This window comes from Schistocerca gregaria, chromosome 2 (genome assembly GCF_023897955.1).
Source record: "Schistocerca gregaria isolate iqSchGreg1 chromosome 2, iqSchGreg1.2, whole genome shotgun sequence".
In the NCBI taxonomy this organism is placed as follows: domain Eukaryota; kingdom Metazoa; phylum Arthropoda; class Insecta; order Orthoptera; family Acrididae; genus Schistocerca; species Schistocerca gregaria.
Genome location: NC_064921.1, coordinates 490937720 through 490962610, shown reverse-complemented (window position 1 = coordinate 490962610; position 24891 = coordinate 490937720). Strand labels below are relative to the sequence as shown.

The window sequence follows — 24891 nt, the reverse complement described above, 5'->3', positions numbered from 1 at the left end:
TAATAAATATTATGAAGCGTTAAAATCGTGATATTCATTTATAAAAACCCTGTATAAAAGATAGCAGCGTACATCGTCGCCAGGGTGCGGGGTGCCACGTGTTGTTCTCGTTAAGCAGAGCGGTTGCGCAGGTGGCTTACCCGGAGAGGCAGACGCCGGCGGTGAGCAGCCACTTGGAGTTGAGCAGCGCGGCTCCGCAGGCGGTCGTGTCCTCCACGTTGACGTACGCCACGTGCTTGAACTGGCCCCGCGCCGCCTGCCCGCCACCCACCACGCGACCGGCCCGTCTGTGTGCTGCAAACAGGAGCGGAAACTTTGCAGCAGCTGAGCGAGAACTGCAGCGGGCTTACGGTCGCGAATTTTAAACAGTAAACTGCTTTCGACAAACCAGCATCGTTGTGAATCGCTAGTCTATGCCGCATTTAACAAACGAATGCTGAAAGCACTACTAAACATCGAGTCACGTTACAACAGCATTGTAATCGTTAATGATGTTTCATAAGTTTTAACTTGTGGTAATCCTTTATGCAAATTACTTCCAATCGATCTGCTGCATGATAAAGTAATTTTGAAAATTTTATTTCCTTTAGTACTTAACATAAAAATATCATCTTTGCGCTATCGTAAATAGGTAAGTTTGAAGTTTTTAACGTTGGTAGTCGACTAAATATGTCGCGTCTATTCTAAAATGTTCGTTTGGATAAGTGCAAGGTGACACTAATGCAGCTCTGTGACTGTTGTGCCGGCAGTAAGATCTCTTGCTACGTCAGTTTAAAACTTGTAGCGAGTATTTACACTGCTGGCCATTAAAATTGCTACACCAAGAAGAAATGCAGATGATAAACGGGTATTCATTGGACAAATATATTATACTAGAACTGACATGTGATTACATTTGCACGCAATTTGGGTGCATAGATCCTGAGAAATCAGTACCCACAACAACCACCTCTGGCCGTTATAACGGCCTTGATACACCTGGGCATTGAGTTAAGCAGAGCTTGGAAGGCGTTTACAGGTACAGCTGCCCATGCAGCTTCAACACAATACCACAGTTCATCAGGAGTAGTGACTGGCGTATTATGACGAGCCAGTTGCTCCGCCACCATTGACCAGACGTTTTCAGTTGGTGAGAGATTAGGAGAATGTGCTCCCCACGGCAGCAGTCGAACATTTTCTGTATCGATAAAGGCCTGTACAGGACTTCCAACATGCAGTCGTGCGTTATCCTACTGAAATGTAGGGTTTCGCAGGGATCGAATGAAGGGTAGAGCCACGGGTCGTAACACATCTGAAATGTAACATCCACTGTTCAAAGTGCTGTCAATACGAACTAGAGGTGGCCAAGACGTGTAACCAATGGCACCCCACACCTTCACGCCGGGTGATACGCCAGTATGGCGATGACGAATACACGCTTCCAATGTGCGTTCACCGCGACGTCGCCAAACACGGATGCGACCATCATGATGCTGTAAACAGAACTTGGATTCCTCCGAAAAATGACGGTTTGCCATTCGTGCACCCACGTTCGTCGTTGAGTACACCATCGCAGGCGCTCCTGTCTGTGATGCAGCGTCAAGGGTAACCGCAGCCATGGTCTCCGAGCTGATAGTCCATGCTGCTGCAAACGTCGTCGAACTGTTGTTGTCTTGCAAACGTCCCCATCTGTTGACTCAGGGATAGAGTCGTGGCTGCACGATCCGTTACAGCCATGCTGGTAAGATGCCTGTCATCTCGACTGCTAGTGATACGAGGCCGTTGGAATCCAACACGGCGTTGCGTATTACCCTCCTGAACCCACCGATTCCATTTTCTGCTAACAGTCACTGGATCTCGACCAACGCGAGCAGCAATGTCGCGATACGATAAACCGCAATTGCGATAGTCTACAATCCGACCTTTATCAAAGTCGGAAACGTTATGGTACGCATTTCTCGTCCTTACACGAGGCATCACAACAACGTTTCACCAGGCAACGTCTGTCAACTGCTGTTTGTGTATGAGAAATCGGTTCGAAACTTTCCTCATGTCAGCACGTTGTAGGTGTCGCCACAGGCGCCAACTTTGTGTAAATGCTCTGAAAAGCTAATCATTTGCATATCACAGCATCTTCTTCCTGTCGGTTAAATTTCGCGTCTGTGGGACGTCATTTTCGTGGTGTAGCAATTTTAATGGCCAGTAGTGTAGCTATAGAGTATGTACTCTCCTTCAGAGAAAACGATCTACAAGGAGGCCCAAGTGCAATTGAGGCTACAGTCGATAAACTGTGTAATTTTGCACTATACAGCCTACATAGTTTAAAGACCAGTCGTTGCAGTCACAAATACTGACAGTGGTGACGGTCTTACGAAAGAGATTGCATTGGACGTTGCGGACATTCTGCGGTCAATAGTGTGAATGTTTTGGCCGTTCGTGAACACGTCATTATACGTCATTCTGAAATTTTTCAGTAATAAAAGAAGCCAACCTTTGTTTTTTAGGTAGAAGAGATTGTCCAAAATAAAATATAAACGTATTTGGTTCTTTTTATAAACGTCATGTGTTTCGTCCATTGCTCTTGGCCGAGAATTATCGTAGGACTCATAATTCTCGACTCGAAGGAATAATGCATTGTGACACAGGTTCAATAGTTCATTTTTCAACAATTTAATTTTCTGTAGAAAGGCACACGAAAGTCTACAAATACCCGTGCGCGCTGCTTTCGCAGACACCACCTTGTATGCACAGCCCCTCCACCCACTCGTCTCTGTGTGTATAATTACTGTAATGATTGATCGAGGACATCGTTTTCATCCACCGATGTTGCTACAGTTGAGAAGGTGCCGTACCGGAGGATATCGTGCCAGATCTGACTGGCGGGGATTGGCGAAAATATAGTTACTACCAGTTCGCATCAAAAACACACATTGAGCGAAAGATGCATATCAGCTACTACACAAAGGAGTTCTTGGAGCATTAGATACTAGCGCTCTTACAACTTCACTTGTTATATTTTTATAGGACAATGCCTGACAGCAAATGTCGAAATACGTGCAAGTCTTCTTCGATGAACGATGGCCATCAATAATTCTGTAGCCTACTAATTCGCTTAACATATTGCCCATCGAACATCTCTAGAATGTGAGTGGTATTCTGTTCTAGTCCTTGTAGTTGGAACGCAGTTAATGATTACTCGCACGGGAGGTAACGGAGAGACCGGTGGAATAACAGATGTTTCTTGAGGTCGATGTCGGTGGAATTCACGAAGTGAATGGCAAGCCATAAATACAATCTAGAGTGTAACAAAAGTCGTCCTAAGTCCAGGAAGTTGCCAGAAACAAAACATCAGTACAGGCAACGTCAAACACTCTACTAATCAACGGCAGGTCTCTATGGCTTCAAGAGACTGGCGAGACTGACTGGCAAGTGTCGGCTCGAGTTATTTATCGGCACCGTCGCATCGCGTGGACGGGCCCACGTGAGATATCCAACTCGGGTTGGACGGGGAATCTGACGCACTGTAGAATACTAAAGTTGGTCATCAACTTACTGCTCACAGTCCACCACTAACTACTGTCGACACTTTGTGTACTGCCATAAAAAGCTTACGAAGAGTGGTTCGCCAGGAACGTGTGCCGTCCTCCTTCATTTCAGTCCTCCGCGGCCTCTGGAAACACACGGGGTTTTCACACCACTTACACAATGTAGTGGACTGTTATAACAACATCAAAACAATTTGTCCCCTTCTTTCATGAAGGAAACATAACCTTCTGTACATTTCAATTTTTCGTATCCAAGCATGTTACCATCCCTAATAGAGTCTTCCTTCACATTTCTCGTTCGCCCTAAAGAAACTGCTCTGCTCCTTCGTCGATCATCATTCAGAATCGTGGATATATAAGAGCCACAATTTTTCCATGTACGGCAATCTGCAGGTCCATTCTTGTCTATCGAAAGGGTTAAGATTACGTCAATATCCCCTTGTGTTATTCGACACGTTTTGTTAGCCATAATTCATCAAATATGAAGCTGACCTCACAGGTATAATATTAAATCCACTTCCCTCCATAGGGACGCATGTAGCTTACCTAAGCAAAATTTACATATTACATCACTAAATCTATAAGTATTCAACATTTATTACAACTTTATCCCCTTCACTAATAACTTAAACGCGTAATAACCTCTTAATTAAACAGCATTTAACTGTCTCAAAATTAATGCAATATTTTTGTTATGAGTGTATCAGTTTCAGTTTCCTTACAGGGGACCAATTTTTACATCATTTTCGTGCTGATTACTTGCTCGTTTTTGTGTATGTATTTTAAGACTTACATTGTTCGCGTTGCCACACATTGTCATCAATGTCGTACGCCGTGCGATGTACCGGCAGCTCCTAGAATAAAATAAATATTTCTCAGCATTAACACCGAAGAGCCTGAAGGAACTGTAGCGTAATTTTAATCCGATAATGTCTCTATTTGGTGTAATCAGAATACTAAATTAGACATACGCTATTAGCGAGTGTCTAAATCAGTAAGGGCTTTCTGGAGCTCTATTGTAATACAGAGTGTTTCACGTGTGACAGAAGTGCTGGTTTTGGGGTTGTGCAGGATACAGACCCCCCCCCCCCCCAAATAAAAAACAGCTGCAGACCAGCGACCACCACATGACGCTCCGGCGAATTGCTCAGACAGCGTGGCAGGTGGAGCATCAGATTTTCCGAGGACGTTGGATAGGCCTAAGGAAGATGTCCACTTAGTTACTTCATTACATGTTCCATACATCATTTTATCGAATTTACGAGGAACGATTCATTTTACAGGATATATATACATGATTAGGGTTAACATTACAGAACACTCTTTTTTCGTTCTGCTCATGCCACTACTGTTAAAAATAAGTTTTTTTATTTTTGCTTTTTTTCAGTTTTTGAGAGAAAAGTTTAGTAGAAAAGTTGTCCCAAGGCGTGGAAGGCAGCGAAAGGCGTCCCCGGAGGCTGATCAGAAAGCCTCCCCGGTGCGCCTGACAAACCGGTTTCAGGCACTGTCTCTGGCTGAGCCAGATGCAGCTGCCTGTCCTGTTTCAGAGGATAATTCTCAGCCTTCAAGGTCCGGGCAATCGCAGAGGGTGGGCTTACTGGTAGTTGGGAGCTCCAATGTTAGGCGCGTAATGGGGCCCCTTAGGGATACGGCGGCTAAGGAGGGGAAGAAATCCAGTGTGCACTCCGTGTGCATTCCGGGAGGAGTCATTCCTGATGTGGAAAGGGTCCTTCCGGATACCATGAAGAGCACAGGGTGCAGCCAGCTGCAGGTGGTGGCACATGTCGGCACTAATGACGTGTGTCGCTTTGGATCTGAGGAAATTCTCTCTGGATTCCAGCGGCTATCTGATTTGGTGAAGGCTGCCGGTCTTGCTTACGAGATGAAGGCAGAGCTCACCATCTGCAGCATCGTTGACAGAACCGACTGCGGACCTTTGGTGCAGAGCCGGGTGGAGGGTCTGAATCAGAGGCTCAGACGGTTTTGCGACCGTATTGGCTGCAGATTCCTTGACTTGCGCCATAGGGTGGTGGGGTTTCGGGTTCCGCTGAATAGGTCAGGAGTTCACTACACTCAGCTGGCGGCTACACGGGTAGCGGAGGCTGTGTGGCGTGGACTGGGCGGTTTTTTAGGTTAGAAGGCCTCGGGAAAGTGCGGGATGGGCTGCAATGTAAAAGGGTGCTTGGCAATTACAGGACGTGCTTGGATCAAGGAACAGTCGGAATTATAGTTGTAAATTGTTGTAGTTGCGCTGGAAAAGTCCCTGAGCTTCAAGCGCTAATAGAAAGCACAGAAGCTGATATCGTTATAGGTACAGAAAGCTGGCTAAAGCCTGAAATAAGTTCTGCAGAAATTTTTACGAAGTCTCAGACGGTGTTCAGGAAAGATAGATTAGGCAGAATTGGTGGTGGAGTGTTTGTGTCTGTCAGTAGTAGTTTATCTTGTAGTGAAGTCGAAGTAGATACTCTGTGCGAATTGGTGTGGGTGGAGGTTATTCTTAACAGCCGAATTAAGTTAATAATTGGCTCCTTCTACCGACCCCCAGACTCCGATGATACAGTTGCGGAACAGTTCAGAGAAAGTTTGAGTCTCGTAACAAATAAATACCCCACTCATACGGTTATAGTTGGTGGGGACTTCAACCTACCCTCGGTATGTTGGCAAAAATATTTGTTCAAAACCGGTGGTAGGCAGAAAACGTCTTCCGAGATTGTCCTAAATGCATTCTCCGAAAATTATTTCGAGCAGTTAGTCCACGAACCCACGCGAATTGTAAATGGTTGCGAAAACACACTTGACCTCTTGGCCACAAACAATCCAGAGCTGATAGAGAGCATCATGACTGATACAGGGATTAGTGATCACAATGTCATTGTAGCTAGGCTCAATACCATTTCTCCCAAATCCATCAGAAACAAAAGCAAAATAATTTTATTTAAAAAAGCGGAGAAAGTGCCACTAGAAGCCTTCCTAAAAGACAATTTCCATTCCTTCCGAACTGACTATGCGAATGTAGACGAGATGTGGCTCAAATTCAAAGATATAGTAGCAACAGCAATTGAGAGATTCATACCTCATAAATTGGTAAGAGATGGAACGGATCCCCCGTGGTACACAAAAAAGGTCCGAACGCTGTTGCAGAGGCAACGGAAAAAGCATGCGAAGTTCAGAAGAACGTGAAATCCCGAAGATGGGCTAAAATTTACAGACGCGCGAAATTTGGCACTGAGTTCGATGCGAGACGCCTTTAATAGGTTCCACAACGAAACATTTTCTCGAAATTTGGTAGAAAATCCGAAGAAATTCTGGTCGTATGTAAAGTACACAAGCGGCAAGACGCAGTCAATACCTTCGCTGCGCAGTGCCGATGGTACTGTTATCGACGACTGTGCCGCTAAAGCGGAGTTATTGAACGCAGTTTTCCGAAATTCCTTCACCAGGGAAGACGAATGGAATATTCCAGAATTTGAAACACGAACATCTGCTAGCATGAGTTTCTTAGAAGTAGATACCTTAGGGGTTGCGAAGCAACTCAAATCGCTTGATACGGGCAAGTCTTCAGGTCCAGATTGTATACCGATTAGGTTCCTTTCAGATTACTATAGCTCCCTACTTAGCACTCATATACAACCGCTCGCTCACCGATAGATCTGTACCTACAGATTGGAAAATTGCGCAGGTCGCACCAGTGTTCAAGAAGGGTAGTAGGAGTAATCCATTTAACAACAGACCTATATCATTGACGTCGGTTTGCAGTAGGGTTTTGGAGCATATACTGTATTCAAACATTATGAATCACCTCGAAGGGAACGATCTATTGACACGTAATCAGCATGGCTTCAGAAAACATCGCTCTTGTGCAACGCAGCTAGCTCTTTATTCGCACGAAGTAATGGCCGCTATCGACAGGGGATCTCAAGTTGATTCCGTATTTCTAGATTTCCGGAAAGCTTTTGACACCGTTCCTCACAAGCTACTTCTAATCAAGCTGCGGAGCTATGGGGTATCGTCTCAGTTGTGCGACTGGATTCGTGATTTCCTGTCAGGAAGGTCGCAGTTCGTAGTAATAGACGGCAAATCATCGAGTAAAACTGAAGTGATATCAGGTGTTCCCCAGGGAAGCGTCCTGGGACCTCTATTGTTCCTGATCTATATAAATGACCTGGGTGACAACCTGAGCAGTTCTCTTAGACTGTTCGCAGATGATGCTGTAATTTACCGTCTAGGAAGGTCATCCGAAGACCAGTCTCAGTTGCAGAGCGATTTAGAAAAGATTGCTGTATGGTGTGTCAGGTGGCAGTTGACGCTAAATAACGAAAAGTGTGAGATGATCCACATGAGTTCCAAAAGAAATCCGTTGGAATTCGATTACTCGATAAATAGTACAATTCTCAAGGCTGTCAATTCAACTAAGTACCTGGGTGTTAAAATTACGAACAACTTCAGTTGGAAGGACCACATAGATAATATTGTCGAGAAGGCGAGCCAAAGGTTGCGTTTCATTGGCAGGACACTTAGAAGATGCAACAAGTCCACTAAAGAGACAGCTTACACTACACTCGTTCGTCCTCTGTTAGAATATTGCTGCGCGGTGTGGGATCCTTACCAGGTGGGATTGACGGTGGACATCGAAAGGGTGCAAAAAAGGGCAGCTCGTTTTGTATTATCGCGTTATAGGGGAGAGAGTGTGGCAGATATGATACACGAGTTGGGATGGAAGTCATTACAGCATAGACATTTATCGTCGCAGCGAGACCTTTTTACGAAAATTTCAGTCACCAACTTTCTCTTCCGAATGCGAAAATATTTTGTTGAGCCCAACCTACATAGGTAGGAATGATCATCAAAATAAAATAAGAGAAATCAGAGCTCGAACAGAAAGGTTTAGGTGTTCGTTTTTCCCGCTCGCTGTTCGGGAGTGGAATAGTAGAAAGATAGTATGTTTGTGGTTCGATGAACCCTCTGCCAAGCACTTAAATGTGAATTGCAGAGTAGTCATGTAGATGTAGATGTAGATGTAGATGAGAAATGATTGTAGGTTAGATTTAAAACTTGCTTTTGTATCTTTCAGATATTTTCTGGTAGTGGACAAATCAAAAAATTTTCTTGCTGCAATACGAGCTCCCTTCTAAGCCACTGATAGCTTTAATAATAAGAGTCATTTTTTCCTCTAATGTTATAGATGTGGATATCACTATTACTCTGAAATGATTATGTATTGTTTATCATTATTTTCATCAGCAAATATATTTATGCAGTTAAATTCGCAACTCCTTGTAGAGGAAACATTACTGAGTAGAAATATGCAAAATATGTCAAAAGACTAATTAGTTTGTTTCCAAAAGTGGGAGAGCAAAAGTAGCTGAACTTAACTCTTTGAGAAGCTCAGTAATATGGTTCTTCCAGTTCATGCTTTAATCAATATATACAAGATGTGGAGCATTTAATCCTATTAACTGACTTCTGGTCATGTGCTGCATAAGTTGTTGGTATGACTCTATTTGTTGTATAAAACTGAATAGGGTGTTTTTTTCTCAAAATATAATTATAGTCCATTTTCAGAGAACCTGTTAATAATTGTTCTATTGTTTCTATATAATAGGACTTATTACAATTTATTAGAAGGCCATTCGTGTACAAGATAATCAGCAAATGTCCTAAGAGCTTGTAAAGGTGCTGTAGGGAGGATTGTGCTAAGCAACAATTGTTGAGTAAATCCGATATGTTGCGCAGTACAATTGAAGTTAGTCAATCAGGGCATTGTTGTTGTTGTTGTGGTCTTCAGTCCTGAGACTGGTTTGATGCAGCTCTCCATGCTATTCTATGCTGTGCAAGCTTCTTCATCTCCCAGTACCTACCGCAACATACATCCTTGTGAATCTGCTTAGTGTGTTCATCTCTTGGTCTCCCTCTAAGATTTTTACCCTCCACGCTGCCCTCCAGTACTAAATTGGTGATCCCTTGATGCCTCATAACATGTCCTACCAACCAATCCCTCCTTCTAGTCATGTTGTGCCACAAACGTTTCTTCTCCCCAATCCTATTCAATACTTCCTCATTAGTTATGTGATCTACCCATCTAATCTTCAGCATTCTTCTGTAGCACCACATTTAATAAGCTTCTGTTCTCTTCTTGTCTAAACTATTTATCGTCCATGTTTCACTTCCATACATGGCCACACTCCATACAAATACTTTCAAAAATGACTTCCTGACTCTTAAACCTATACTCGATGTTAACAAATCTCTCTTCTTCGGAAACGCTTTCCTTGCCATTGCTAGTCTACATTTTATATCCTCTCTACTTCGACCATCATCAGTTATTTTGCTCCCCAAATAGCAAAACTCCTTTACCACTTTAAGTGTCTCATTTCCTACTCTAAGACCCTCAGCATCAACCGACTTAATTCGACTACATTCCATTATCCTCGTTTTGCTTTTGTTGATGTTCATCTTATATCCTCCTTTCTAGACACTATCCATTCAGTTCAACTGCTCTTCCAAGTCCTTTGCTGTCTCTGACAGAATTACAATGTCATCGGCGAACCTCGAAGTTTTTATTTCTTCTCCGTGGATTTTAATACCTACTCCGAATTTTACTTATGTTTCCTTCACTGCTTGCTCAATATACAGATTGAATAACATCGGTGAGAGACTACAACCCTGTCTCACTCCCTTCCCAACCACTGCTTCCCTTTCATGTCCCTCGACTCTTATGACTGCCATCTGGTTTCTGTACAAATTGCAAATAGCCTTTCGCTCCCTGTATTTTACCCCAGCCCCCTTCAGAATTTGAAAGAGAGTATTCCAGTCAACATTGTCAAAAGCTTTCTCTAAGTCTACAAATGATAGAAACATAGGTTTGCCCTTCCTTAATCTAGCTTCTAAGATAAGTCGCAGGGTCAGTATTGCCTCACGTGTTCCAACATTTCCACGGAATCCAAACTGATCTTTCCCGAGGTCGGCTTCTACTAGTTTTTCCATTCGTCTGTAAAGAATTCGCGTTAGTATTTTGCAGCTGTGACTTATTAAACTGATAGTTCGGTAATTTTCACATCTGTCAACACTTGCTTTCTTTGGGATTGGAATTATTATATTCTTCTTGAAGTCTGAGGGTATTTTGCCTGTTTCATACATCTTGCTCACCAGATGGTAGAGTTTTGTCAGGACTGGCTCTCCCAAGGCCGTCAGTAGTTCTAATGGAATGTTGTCTACTCCGGGAGCCTTGTTTCGGCTCAGGTCTTTCAGTGCTCTGTCATACTCTTCACGCAGTATCGTATCTCCCATTTCATCTTCATCTACATCCCCTTCCATTTCCATAATATTGTCCTCAAATACATTGCCCTTGTATAGACCCTCTATATACTCCTTCCACCTTTCGACTTTCCCTTCTTTGCTTAGAACTGGGTTTCCATCTGAGCTCTTGATGTTCATGCAAGTGGTTCTCTTATATCCAAAGGTCTCTTTAATTTTGCTGTAGGCAGTATCTATCTTATCCCTAGTGAGAGAAGCTTCTACATCAAGGCTTTGCACGCGCAAATTCAAGCGGCGCACCAGATACAGTTAGCGTCAATTGCTCTCATAAGGTAGTCAGTAGCACATGAGACTGCTCAGCATCTGGCTCAAGTTCGATCCTTTCTACCATCCTGTGTTCAGTTTTTGTATCGCTGTCTTGTCTGGTATTAGAAAACCAAGCGAAGAACACAAGTGGGGACATGTCTTGGGTGGGCCTTTTGGATCTGTGCACACTAAGGCCTGGCTGGCTAGCTTCAGTGCTAATTAACTCGAAAATTGCGTATCGTACAGAATTTTTTCTTAACGATTATTTCTCAGCACAACCTCCCCCGTAACATACTTACTAGCTTTTGAGACATTCTTTGTGTAGGAATAGGAGTGGACCAGGAATTGAGCACTATGAGACTCCCTTTCTTATTTTTCCCCGTCACAAAACTTTTCCACCTCTCCAACATCATCTGAATTATTCAGCATTCTGTTTGTTTAGTTTTATTCAAATCAGCTGTCTGTAAAGACATCAGTTACACGAAATCTAGTTTTTCTAAGTGTGTAGTATCATCTATACAATAAAACTCGTTGGGAAGGCCATAAGAAATGCGAGCTGGCTATATTTTTGTAATGTTTGGTGGGTGAATGTGTAAACAGCATTTGCAAGTGAATTACCTTTTTGGTATCCAAACTGTGAAATGCTAAGCGAGTTGTTTCTGCTTAAAGGTGAAACTAATATAGACCACATTATTTTTTCGAATATTTTCGAGAAGATGTCAGTAAGGAAATCAGAGGACAATAGTCTTCCTTGTTGCCTTTCTTATAAAAAGGTTTCACATTGCTTATTTTAATCCGTCTGTAAAAATTCCCTGTGCCAGTGACGTATTACGTTCATCTCATGTATATATTAAGTGTATGTATGGGTGTATGTACAGAATCTTCCAATCCCTAGACTGATTTCAATAAAATCTGAAACAACAGGTCTCACAGTACCAGCACTGTAGGATCTGTAGCCTCCTAGCTGTAACAAGAGAAGATAGGGAAAAAAGATGTTTACCGACAGAGACAGAAGGATGAGGAGAAAGATAGAGAGTGGGGGAGGAGAACAAACAGAGAGTCTGGAGGAGAAGAAGGTAGATGTCGCAGAGAGATATGGAGGAGATAGAGAGATGGGTGAAAAGGGGATGGTGGAGGAGATTAAAGAGAGTTGAGGGAAGGGGAGAAATCAGAGGAGAAGGAGGAGCAATGCAGATGTGGGAGGATAAGGAGGACAGTGTGATGGAGGTAGAGGTGGAAGCTGAGAGGGGGAGGGGAGAGGTGTGGGTAATATGTCAAATACATACTTGGCTGAAGAATTGGGGAAAAGGGGTATCTGAGCATTATGTGTGTTTTTAAGCCCCTGCCATATAGACTGTCTGGAATGGTGGATGTGTTATGTGGGAGTGGTATCGACCTGCCTTTTACACCTGCTGTGCAGAGAAGCAAACATTGCAGGAGCAAGAAACACGTTTTCTACCCTCAAAATGTAGGCTGCCCACCACAACAGAGATGTTGGAGGAGTAATAACAGCCTGATTTATCGACCGCTTTTGGAGAGGCTACATGTGTTACTGGGCATGTCTGGGGGGGGGGGGGGGGGGGGGGGGGAGAGCTGTAGTGTCACTGAATAGTAAAGAGTTGGAAACGTGGAATATTGTTAAAGTATCGTTGACTATGCCGAGAGCTAGAGGCAGTAGGCTAGCCAAAAGGTAAGAGGATTGCACATATATGGAATGTGTCGTCACGCAGGGGCAATTGCCATGGTTACACACAACAGGCGAGAGAGAATTGCTTAGCACGCGGGTTTGTGTTAGATGGAGACTTTCGTAGATTACAAGACAGAGGTATAGTATCAGCTGTACTACGTTTCGTAACTTCGCGTAAGTCTGCCGTAACAACAGGTAACTCTGTCGCAAGAACACCAAAGGGGCGAGTACGACAGATGAATCAGCAGTATAAGTGGAACGAATACGTTTATTAGAAAACGAGCATGACGTCAGGACGTCGCTCGTTCTTCCTTTAAATACGCCAGCTTTGAAAGCAACAAGGCACTAGCAGTTAGACTTGCAGTTAGATGTGTACTGGGTCGTTGCATAGCGCTCAGCTCGGTGATCGACATGTTAATCTTTATTAAGGAGATGTTGCAGTAAGAGTGGCACATTCAGCAGCAGACGTGAGGGGACAGTACCAGCTCTGATCCTCTCTGCTGCCGCTGTCAATCATCAACCCAGGATCAGCAGACATCACGGCAGATTCGCTCGCCACCAAAGCTGACCACATCAGTGAGCCGTCATCGAGATCGTGCGGGGCCTAGGCCCTGTGAATCCGCCGTCACAACCGGATGAGCCAACGACTCTGGGGGACTGCAGCCCGTTCCACCCATCCACCGCGAACGACCCACCAGGAGGAGAAGGGGAGAAGACGGGGCGGGATAGAGTACAACCCGCCCTACGAGAACGCCTCTCATGCCAACAGCGCTGGGACTCCAACCCGGAGCCTCCCGCTGTCCGCAGCCGATCCGACCGGCCAGCCGAGCGCCGCCAGCCACGCGCGGCTGAGACATGAAGTAAGGACATACGTCCGCTACGTCACAGCACACGACGCTGCGCTAGCACGACGTGCCGCCCGGAGCTGGTGTCATCGCTACAAGTCAGCGAGGACTCGGGGAAGGTCGGAAGGTCGTTGATATCACCAAGCTCAGCCAGCCTGTGTTACGCGGGCCACATTGTATTCGGCAGGAATAAAGTTGTTATGAATTAATAATGTTTCTTTAGCGTTTCTGACGTATCCGCAGTCATTTCCTAGCATCCTGACAACTGGAGACATCACCGCTCGGCCATCCAGTCCACCATAGGCGACTGGGACCACCGGGGCGCCTACAGAGCTGAGATGAGGAGGAGGAAATGGAGAGAGAGGGGGGCAGGAGGAATGAAAATGGAGAGAAGGGGAGGAGGGTTAGAGGGGGAAGTATGTGGTGTACAGAGAGGATGGGCGAGGAGAACATGGAGAGAAGGAGTGGTGGGATGAGGGGATGGGTGAGATGCGGGAGGAGGCGATGGACATATAGGGAGGTGAGGAGGTGACGAGCAGAGACAGGGGAGGAGGAGATGGACCATACATGTGCTCTTTACATATGACATACATGTACACAGGTAGCTATTAATAGTTTCACATTCTCTGTGCTGTTGCCCTTACAAGTGCTGAAACTGAGTGTAAAGCCGAAAATGGTTATCTGTACTAGTCAGTTAAAACGTGGTCAAGAGTGTGAATTATACAGTTTATTTTGATATCAATGTTGTATATTTGCTCCAGAAATCAAAGAGAGCTCATTTCAGCTCGTACTTATAATCATAAATCCTTCAAGAGCGTATCCCCTGTGGACAACAAGGAGTTTATTGATTATTTACTAGATGAATGTCTGGGTGAAATTACTATAGCCAGAAAGAATAATCTAATGGAAACATCCTCAGAAGGTATTTAAAACAGTATGATTTAATTCACAACACTAGTCATACACATACGCACAGACATCTTGTGTGATTGGAATGGCCAGTGTTACATCAAAAACAGTTCTATATAAAGCTGGGAGTAGGAAGAGAAGCCAAGTGCCACTTTGTCTTGCCGACATTCAACAACACACTGTCAACAAGTGATTAAGTTTCGGAAGAGCAGAATGATCGACCTTCGAAAAATGTGCTCATCAGACTGTGACATCTGGAATTGCGTTGGAGAAATGGCTAAACAGTGACACTTAAATGCAGTCAGTGAATTCAAGTGAGTTAACGTAGTGACGATTGGTCTATGTACCAAACAGTGTGTAGTGGTAGTAGTGGTAGCAGCAGTGGTAGTTTTATTTACCTGTATATTTCTACATTGACACTGGACTTGCATTATTTCATTTTAAAGGTCGACAAAAGTAAGGTAATTCATATATTGAGACATTTACGTACCTGCAGGCCTAGTTTGACAATAATGGGACAGGTAGTCGGCTACAAGTAGGAACCGTTCAGCATTTGCCATGGAGGAACTAAATCAGGATGGCCAGAAGAAGGTTGGAACCTCCACCCTACGTAATACCATGTCAGTCACTCAGACAGTGCTACCTCGTTTGGTTTATCACCAGTGTTTTGCAAAGAAGTTACTTAATAATGTGAAAGACTGGTGGTGCACTGTTCGTTAATTTCCCACTCCAAGTCACTGTACACACTATACACTCATCATTTCATAACGCAAAACTACTTACACTAGCAGTTGTTGTGAGGGCCACTACCGTGTTGTTTGGTCCCTGCTTTGTGGACCACGACTTCATACTTTCTGTCCTAAAAGACTTGCTTAGCATGAGTAAGATGTTATGTTCAGAAAAAACTTCCAAACGCTGTGACCACCATTTCATTTTCTGTGATGGTGTTGCTGACAGAGTTAGCTCAATACTGGAATATTGCAACGTATGTGGACTAAGGTGTGTGGGAGGTTCGAAGCCATCGTTTGTGGGCTGATCTGGAGTCACATATGCTACTGTGTTGGCTTCTGTTGTCCAGGGACCACTGATTGACGTGAACGCTGTCGTTGCTGCTCTGAATAAAATCTGATATTGTATTTATGATTGACCCATTTCATCCAGTTTTACTATAATGTCCACTTGAGTTTGGATTTTTACTCTCAAGCATTGAAGACTTTCAAATGATTTTCGCCATACGAGGGACTGAGATATTTCACATTCTACCAGAAATTCCACATCAATATCTCAGAAAGAAAATGCCTGTCAACATATCATGCACAACATATAACGGCGTATAATGGAAAGTGTCACTGTTTCCCTTGTGTGAAAGTTAACCTAAGAAGTCATTTACTGATTTACAATTATGGTTGGTCTGCAAAATGTTCTTCCTGGTTCACCGCCGATGACTGATGGTGCTTCATGTAACTGCACACAAACAGCTTGGCGGGAGGTTTTACAGGAATGCACCCGTGCCGCTTCCTGATTATGTATCGTGACATTTAGATGATCTGATTACAGTATTGAGAGGGGGTGGGGAGGGGGGGGGGGGAGGGTCCAGACCAAACAGTTTTCAGTTTTATGCTCACAAACATATCCTGCTATCTGAAGAGTTTGTGTACTATTGTCTATTTAATCTGTTGTATAAAAGTGATCTCTTTTAAATTTTTTGTCTTATAACTACAATAAACAGCAGTAGCCAATTTTTGAAACCTCACACAGTTTTTAAAATTAAATTCGTGTTTTTTGTAGCTGACAGTAGTTACTGACTAGAATAAAAACCTTCAGTTGGATAGAGGAGGCAATGGACAGAGAGAGAGAGCAGGAAGAGATGGCTTGGGAGAGAAGGAGGCAGGAGGAAATGAAGAGTCATGAGGGGATGGACAAAGGGAAGTGGAAAGGAGAAGGTGGACAGAGAAAGCGGCAGGAGGAGATGGATGGAGAGATGGAGGGGGGGGGGAGGGGGGGCAGGAAATGACAGGAAGAGCAATGGGGCAAGAACAGAGAGAGGGGGGAGGTGAATATGGATAGAGGGAGCGGAATGAACAGATGGAGAGAGGGAGAGTGAATGGACAGCTAGAGGGGGAGGAGGAGATGCACAGAGAGAGAGGAAGGATGATATTGACAGAGAAAGGAGAAAGGAATATATAGTCAGGGTGAGAAGATGGGCTCTTGGAGGGTGTACGAGGAGATGAAGGGACAGAGAGACTGTAAAAGAGGAAATGGACAAAAAATGGTTCAAATGGCTCTGAGCACTATGGGACTTAACTTCTGAGGTCATCAGTCCCCTAGAACTTACAACTACTTATACCTAATTAACCTAAGGACATCACACACATCCATGCCCGAGGCAGGATTCGAACCTGCGACTGTAGCAGTCGCGCGGTTCCAGACTGTAGCGCCTAGAACCGCTCGGCCACCCCGACGGCGGAAATGGACACGTAGAGCTGGGGGGAACAAATGGACGTAGAGAGGGGTGCAGGATGTGTTTTCAATACAAGTGTCAAACATGTAAACGAGCGAAGCTGTGGTGAAACAGCTTGTCTATATATAAAGCAGCATGTAGCTATATGTGTGTGTATGTGCCTGTGTGTGTGTGTGTCTACCAAATATGGCACACAAGCAGCAAATTTCACATCAACAGTGTGGAACCTACGTACAGTATGAGTGGAGATATGGCAAAAAAAAGAAAAAAACGTATTTTTCGGGAACTGACAGTAGGCGATCCTGCACGACCGGCGAGTTGTGTTGGGGTAGTATTGGCCTGTTTTATCGTCCTGCTTTGCTGGGGCTGCAAATGCAGATGGGCACGGCTGAAGGTTGAGATGGATCAAGGAGGGGATGCGCAGAGATAGTAGGAAAGTGGAGATGGATAGGGATGGGAGTGAAAGCGATGGAGAGAGAGAGAGGTTCTAGGAGTAGCGTCTCTGACAAGTAATCTAAACGTTCTGGGTCCTTGGTTCGAAACTAATCGCTGCTTAAATTTTTAATAAAAAAATCAGAAACGGCGGCGATGACTTGCGTAAGGCGTCGCGCTCGTTCTGCCAACGGCCCTGTGAAAGAGGACTGAGGTGCGGACAGATGTTCAGAGATCTCTCTTGCCCTTGGGATGGGATACTGCCCTATAAGGCTAAAGAATCAGCAATGATCAAAGGTATGAGAATTCAGTCGGCTATGGAAACAACTGCATTAAAGACACCTGATGTATATCCACAGGATATGTGGCTTGTAATTGAAGAAGTGCGATGGTGATCTCTCCAGTGACAAAATGTATCGGACTAGTTCCCTACTCGGATCTCCGTGACGGAACTGCTACGAGGGAGGTGGCCATGAAGAAAAGACTAAATAACCAACGAAACGATAACGGTGTACGAGTCGGAGCTTTGAATATAATAACGTTGCAGGGAGGGAAGAAAATCTGATAAGGGAAATACTAAGGCTCAGTCTAGACACCGTGGAGACCAGTGAAGTGAAATGGAAAGAAGACGAGGATTCCTGGTCATACTAGTGTAGGGTAATATCAACAGTAGCAGAATATGGTATAACGAGAGAAGGATTCGTTATAAATGAAACGGTAGGGCAGAGCGTAGTTAGTGTGAACAAGTGAGTTATAGTGTTCTTCTTATCAGAATCGACAGCAAACAAACACCGACAAGATTGTTTCAGATACATATGTCAACGTCGCAAGCAGAAGTTGAAGAGACAGTGTAAGTAATGAGGATATCGAATTGGTAATTCAGTACGCAGAGGGAAATGAAAATCTATTATGTGTCTTTAGGATGCAGTCGTAAGAAAAGCATTAGACACGCCAGAATATGGGTTTGGCAGTAGGAACGAGAGAGGAGAAAGGTTAATTGAGTTCTACAATAAATATCAGTTACTAACACTGAATACTCTGTGCAAGAATCACAACAGGAGGAGCTATACTTGGAAAAGGCCGGGAAGATTGCTGTTAGATTACATTATTGTCAGTAAGGGATTCTGAAATCAGATATTGGATTGTGAGGCTGATCCAGGAGCAGATATATCTATACACTTAGATCACAGTTTTCTAATAATAAAGAGTAGGCTGAAGTTAGGTGTCACGAAGAATCAACGTGCAAAGAAGTGGGAAACTGAAGTACCAAAGAGTTATGAGGCACGCTTAAGTTCTCTGAGGCTATAGATCCTGCGATAATAAATAGCTCAGCAGGCAGTGGAGCAGAAGAGGAATGGACATCTCTAAAAGGGGCAATCGCGAAAACTGAAATGCTAGTCGTTTAGGAATGAAATAAATAGGAAGCGCAGGAAGCAATCGCGAAATGGCTCAATGAAAAAGTGAAGAAATCGAAATAGAAATTATTGTCGGAAGGACTCACTCGGTATTTTGAAAAATCAATACAACCTTCACTGGAATTTAAAAAAATGGCGGTAACATTAAGAGTGCAATGAGAATTTCGCTGTTAAATGCAGAGGAGAGAGCGGATATGTGGAAAGAGTACTCTGACAGACTCAATGATGGGGAAGGCTTGTTTGATGACGTGATGTAAGAAGAAACAAAAGCCGATACATAAGAAATAGGAATTCAGTATTAGAATAAGAATTTAAAAAGAACTTTGAACGATTAAAGATTAAATAGGGTAGAAGGGATACATGACATTCCACCAGAGTTTCTAAAACCGCTGGGGGAAGTGGCAACAACACGATAATCACGTTCGTGTGTAGAATGTATGAGTCGGCGACATACTATTTGACTTTCGGAAAAAATCATCCACACAATTTCAAGAGCTGACATGCGAGAGAATTACTGTACGAGAAGCTTAACAGTTCATGCATCCAAATTGCTGATAAGAATATCATACTGGAGACTGGAAAAGAAAATTGAGGATGTGTTAAATGAAGATCAGATTGGCTTTAGGAAAGGTAAATGCACATGATAGGCAGTTCTGACGTTGCGGTTGATAATGGAAGCAAGATTAAGGAAATATCAAGTCACGTTCATAGGCTTTGTCGACCTGGAGAAAGCGTTCGACAATGTAAAATGGTACAAGATGTTCGAAATCCTGAAAAAAACTGTGGTAAGGAATAGGGAAAGACGATTAATATATAATATGTACAAAAGCCAAGAGGGAACAATTAGAGTGAAAGACCAAGAAAAAAGTACTCAGATTGAAGTGAGTTTAAGAGATTCAAATTGCAATGTCGGAAGTAAAAAAAAAGGGTTCAAAGAGTGGAATAAAAGTTCAAGGTAAAGGGATCTCAATGATAAGGTCCGCTGATGACATTACTGGCACCAGTGAAAGTGAAGAAGAATTACAGGATCTGCTGAATGAAATGAGCAGTCTAATCAATACAGAACATAGACTGAGAGTAAATCGAAGAAAGGCAAAAAGTAATGAGAAGTATCAGAACTGAGAATATCAAGTCTCTTAACATCAGAATTGATGTTTACGAAGTAGACGAAGTTAAGGAGTTCTACTATGTAGTCCATGACGGACGGGGCAAGGAGGACGTTAAAAGCAGACAGACAATGGCAAAAAGGGCATTCCTGGACAATAGAATACTAGTGTCACACATTGGCCTTAACTTCAGGAAGAATTGCTGAGAATATACGTTTGGAGCATAGAATTGTACGCTAGTTAAATATGAACAGTTTGGAAACTAGAAGAGAAAGAATCGAAGTCTTTGAGATGTGGTACTGCAGAAGAATGTTGAAATCTCCGCAGAATAGCCAGGAAAGTAATAAATGAAAAACACTGACAAGAAGAAGGAACAGGATGCTAGGACGTCTGTTAAGACATCATGGAAGAACTTTCGTGGTACTACTAGAGGGACGTTCAGAGGGAGACAGATAGTGGGATACATCCAGAAAATAACTGAGGATGTAGGTTGCAAGTAGTACTCTGAGTACACTGAGATACAGAGGTTGGCATAGGAGAGGAATCTAGTTACTGGAATCGTTGAGCAGGACTAAAGTCTTCAACTAGTAATCGAAACTTCCTGGCAATGGTGTACGTACTCGTATAAGGAGTCGTTCTCCCAACGGCCTTGTCAAAGTGAACGGTGGAGAGGACAGAGTTCCCGAGTAGCCTCTTTCTCTTTGGTTTGAAAATTACCCCTAAAAGGCGGACGATTCAGCTGTGATCAGCGGCATGAGGATACAAAAGGCAGTGGAAACAACAGCGTCAAAGACACACAGCGTGTACCCACAGGAAATGTGGCCTGTAATTGAAAACGTGTGATTAGGATCTCTCCATTAGCAAAAGATTCTGATCTCCGGGAGGGGCCTAGCAAGAGGGAGCTGTCCATGAGAAAAAGACTGAACACTCAACGAAGAGGTAACGTACTACGAGTCGGGGCGTGGAAAATCAGAAGTAATCTGGATACGGCTAATGAAGTGAAGTGAAATGAGAAGAAGATAAGGATTTCCGCTCAACAGAAACGGAAAAATGGTATAACTGGAATACGATTCATCATGCATAACAAAGTTGTTAAAACGACAGTGAATCAACGCCAACAACAACAGTTCAGGTGTACATGTGGATGTCACAAGCAGAAGACGAAAGGGGATACTGAACAGGTTTTTCCTTATGTAAAAAGAGATGATAATGCAGTTGCAGGGGAAGGAGTAGAAGAGAGACATCGGAGATAACGTGAGCATGCTAATGGAAACGAGAGAGGGGAAACACTAATTCGGTTCTGCACAAAATTTCAGTAGGTAATAGTGAATCCATCGTTCAAAACTCACAATTTGGAAAAGGTCTGGAGGGGCGGGGAGATTCTAGCCGGATTACATCAAAGTCACGAAGAAATTCTGAAATCAATTATTGGATTGTAAGGCGGTCGCAGGAGTATATATAAACCACGATCACTATTTTCTAATAAAGATAAATGAATGTTAAGAGACTTGTTCGGAAGACTCGTATGCAACGAAATGGGTTACTGAAGTACTGAAAAATGTTGGGGTGCGTTTGAAATTCACTGAGGCTGTAGATACTTCCACAACGGATACCATAGTGGACAGTTCCGTTGAACAGGAGTAGGCATCTCTAAAAGAAAATCACAGAATTTGAACAGACAGAAGTAGGTACAAGGAAGGTAACTGCGGAGAAACCTTGGCTAACAGATATATATTGCAATTGAATTGGAAAGGGTACACTGAAGGCCTCTGTGAAGGGGACGAATTGTCTGAAGGCCTCTGTGAAGGGGACGAATTGTCTGCTTCTGATACAAGAAGAAATTTTAGTCTATATGAAAGAGGTAGGGGATCCAACATTAGAGTTAGAATTAAAAGAGCTTTCCAAGACATGCGATCAAAAGCGGAAGAAATCGTTAACATTCCTTCGGAATGACTGAAACCGTTGAAGGAAGTGGCATTCAGGTTGATGTGTACAATCTGCGTCTGGATCCACATAGCAAGGGGAAATAGGTGCGGAAACTATCGCATAGTTCAGATTAATGGCTCATGCTGCCAAGTTGCTGACAAGAATAATATACATAAGAACGGAAAAGATGTTTGAGGATCTATTAGCTGACAATCAATTTGGGTTTCGGAAAAGTAGGAGCTCCAGTGGGGCACTTCGGTGAAATTGTTGATAAGGGAAGCAAGAGTTAAGAAAAATCAAGACACGTTCACAGGATTCATCGACCTGGAAAAAGCATTCGACAATGTAAAGTAGTACAATATGATCGAAATTCTGAGAAGGAATAGGTAGAAGCTGTCGGGAAAGATGGGTAAAGTTCAATATTTAGAAGAACCAAGATTGAAAACTAAGAATGGAAGACCAAGAACAAAATACGTGGATTAGAAGAGTGTAAGACAGCGCTCTAGCTTTTCACTCCTACTGTTCAATCTATAGACTGAAGAAGCTCTGAGGATAATAAAAAAAGCTTCAAAGATATGGCAAAAATTCAGTGTGAAAAGATACCAATAATAAGATTCGCTGATGACATTACTATCATCAGTGAAGAATTACAGGAACTGTTGAATAAAATGAGCAGTATAATTAATATAGAATGTAGACTGAGAGTAAACAGCAGAAAGAGGAAAATAATGAAAAGTAGCAGAAATGGAATTATCGATAAACGTCAAAATAGGGGTCCACGAATATGACAAAATGAAGGAATTATTCTACCTTGGAAGCAAAATAACGTATGACGGACGGAAGGAGGCCGTAAAAAGCAGATTTTCAGAGGCAAAAGGGGCATTTCTGGCTGGTAGATGTCTACTAATATCAAATATCGGCCATAATCTGAGGTAGAAATTTCCGAGAATATATGTCTGGAGAAAAGTTTTGTATGGTAGTGAATTATGGACTGTGGTGAAACTGGAAAAGAACAGCATCGAAGCGTCTGAGATGTTGAAAATTTGTTGGACAGAAAAATGTTGAGGAATTTATCCTCAGAATCAGCGAAGACACTAACATATGGAAAACGCTGACAAGAAGCAGGGACAGGATGATAAGACCGGTGTGGAGACATCAAGAAAATAACTTCCATTGCACTAGAGGAGGTTGTGAAGGGTAAAAATTATATGGAAGACAGAGATTGGGAACATCCAACAAACAATAGAGGACATAAGGAGCCATTGCTGCTCTGAGACGAAGTTCGCACAAGAGAGGAAGTCGTGGCAGGGCGCATCGAAACAGTCATTTGAATAATGACACCAGAAAAGAGAAAATAGTACATAGTTATAGTGCGACGCGTAAGTTCTCAAACGAAGCACTCCAACATTAAAGTTGACAAACCATTTGATAATTTCATTCATAACTACTTTCTATACTACCTCAATCATGCGAACTGTATATTGTCTTCTGGCTTTCGACTATGGAATAATGTCTCACAGCGTCAGAGAACGTACATATTTTTATGTTATCAGTAGCTGACAATGAAGTAACACGTCACGGATCATAGATATGACATGCATTTTCTGTCTTTCAAAAATAATGCCTTATCTAATGAAATAAGGATAGGTTGTAAGTTATCTTTTCACTATATCACACTGGCTGATTGTTCCCATAATTTTTATACAGCTTTGGCACCTTTTTTCCATTTTTATTTTAATTATTTTTCTTCGCCTTCAGTTTTTTGTCTAAATACGTAATTTTCGTATTTCAATTTTCATACTGAATTAAGTGATTTGTCTTTGTTTATTATGGTCGAAGAACATACGCCTCTGTTGCAAAATGTAAGTTGTCTTTCTCTGCATCTGTGAGCACTTAAAGCCCCTACCATGGTTACTTTACAAACACGAGTGCAGACGTCCTAAAGAAGGCTGACATTATTGTAGAGATGCACGCCATTCTGTTCAAGGCACATTGATGGTTGCATCAAGCAGGCACATTAAACTATTTGCATTGTCTCGCTGATATAATAAAATTTACCTTCTTCCCTGTTGTATATTTGTTTCAAATTATTAATCCCTTCCCGTAGATAATATGCACTATTTGCTTTGGGGATGTCACGTGCGCTACGACTATAGAAAACTTGTTAGGATGACTGATTCAATGTGGCTGAGAAACCATAACAAACTGGACTGCGGAATGTAAGTTGGGCACACATATATGCTTTCAGACTGCGCAAGCGACTTCTGTCAACCCACCTGAGCTGTGGCCGCCACAAGGAACAACGCCCACAGTGCCAGCTGCATCGTGACCACACTGCTGGCTCTCTTGACGCAAACTACATTTATACACACACATACGCCGACTAAGCTCCACAGTGCACAACGTGACCTACGCTTGCCTTCCGTGGTATCATGAATGATACAGGACACGGATTACATATGTTGTATTCGGCGTAGAAACTAAGCAGGATTACCTTTTATCAGGAGTGTAACATTTCATTCTATCACGGTTATCTGTTAGGAAGATTATTTCCACAAATCTTTGAACTCTTTTTATCACAAACTTATGCCTTCGTAAGCATTGTCACTAACGTTTCGACAGCGAGTCCACAACAAAATATCCACAGACCAACTTCATTAACAAACTTTCGAGTCTGCAAAAGGTTTTTTTTTTTTTTGACATCACTCTTAGAAAATACAGCGCCTTAAAGAAAATACTCCTTGATGCCGGATTCGTACTATCAGTCCCACGACAAGTCATTGACAATGTCAACTGACGCGAGTTCCTGTTATGTTGTGTAGGAGGAAGTGGCAGGGTACGAAAACAAAAGAGAAGGTTTCAGTCTACCAAAACTACGTGGGAATATTAAAAATAGAAACCAATAAAATATACTTCCATGTTTTTTTCTTTTACCGATGCTGTTTAATGTATGACGAAGTAGGGATTAAGCAAGTCCTGAAATTCTTCCTACAGGGAGGAGATGTAAATCATTTTTAAATAAAAAT

At 43.0% G+C, this 24891-nt stretch overlaps 1 protein-coding gene across 1 annotated transcript in view; it reads right to left on the bottom strand.

The window, feature by feature from the left end:
* Positions 1-24258, bottom strand: part of LOC126327965 (collagenase-like) — a 64085-nt gene extending 39827 nt beyond the window's left edge. Inside the window, exons 1-3 of the mRNA XM_049995934.1 lie at positions 24142-24258; positions 4318-4378; positions 141-294 (exon numbers count right to left, since the gene is read on the bottom strand). Of these exons, the coding sequence (XP_049851891.1) occupies positions 141-294; positions 4318-4378; positions 24142-24189 (263 nt within the window). The 5' untranslated portion in view covers positions 24190-24258. The remainder of the gene's footprint in view (positions 1-140; positions 295-4317; positions 4379-24141) is intronic.
* Between the last annotated feature and the right edge of the window lie 633 nt (positions 24259-24891).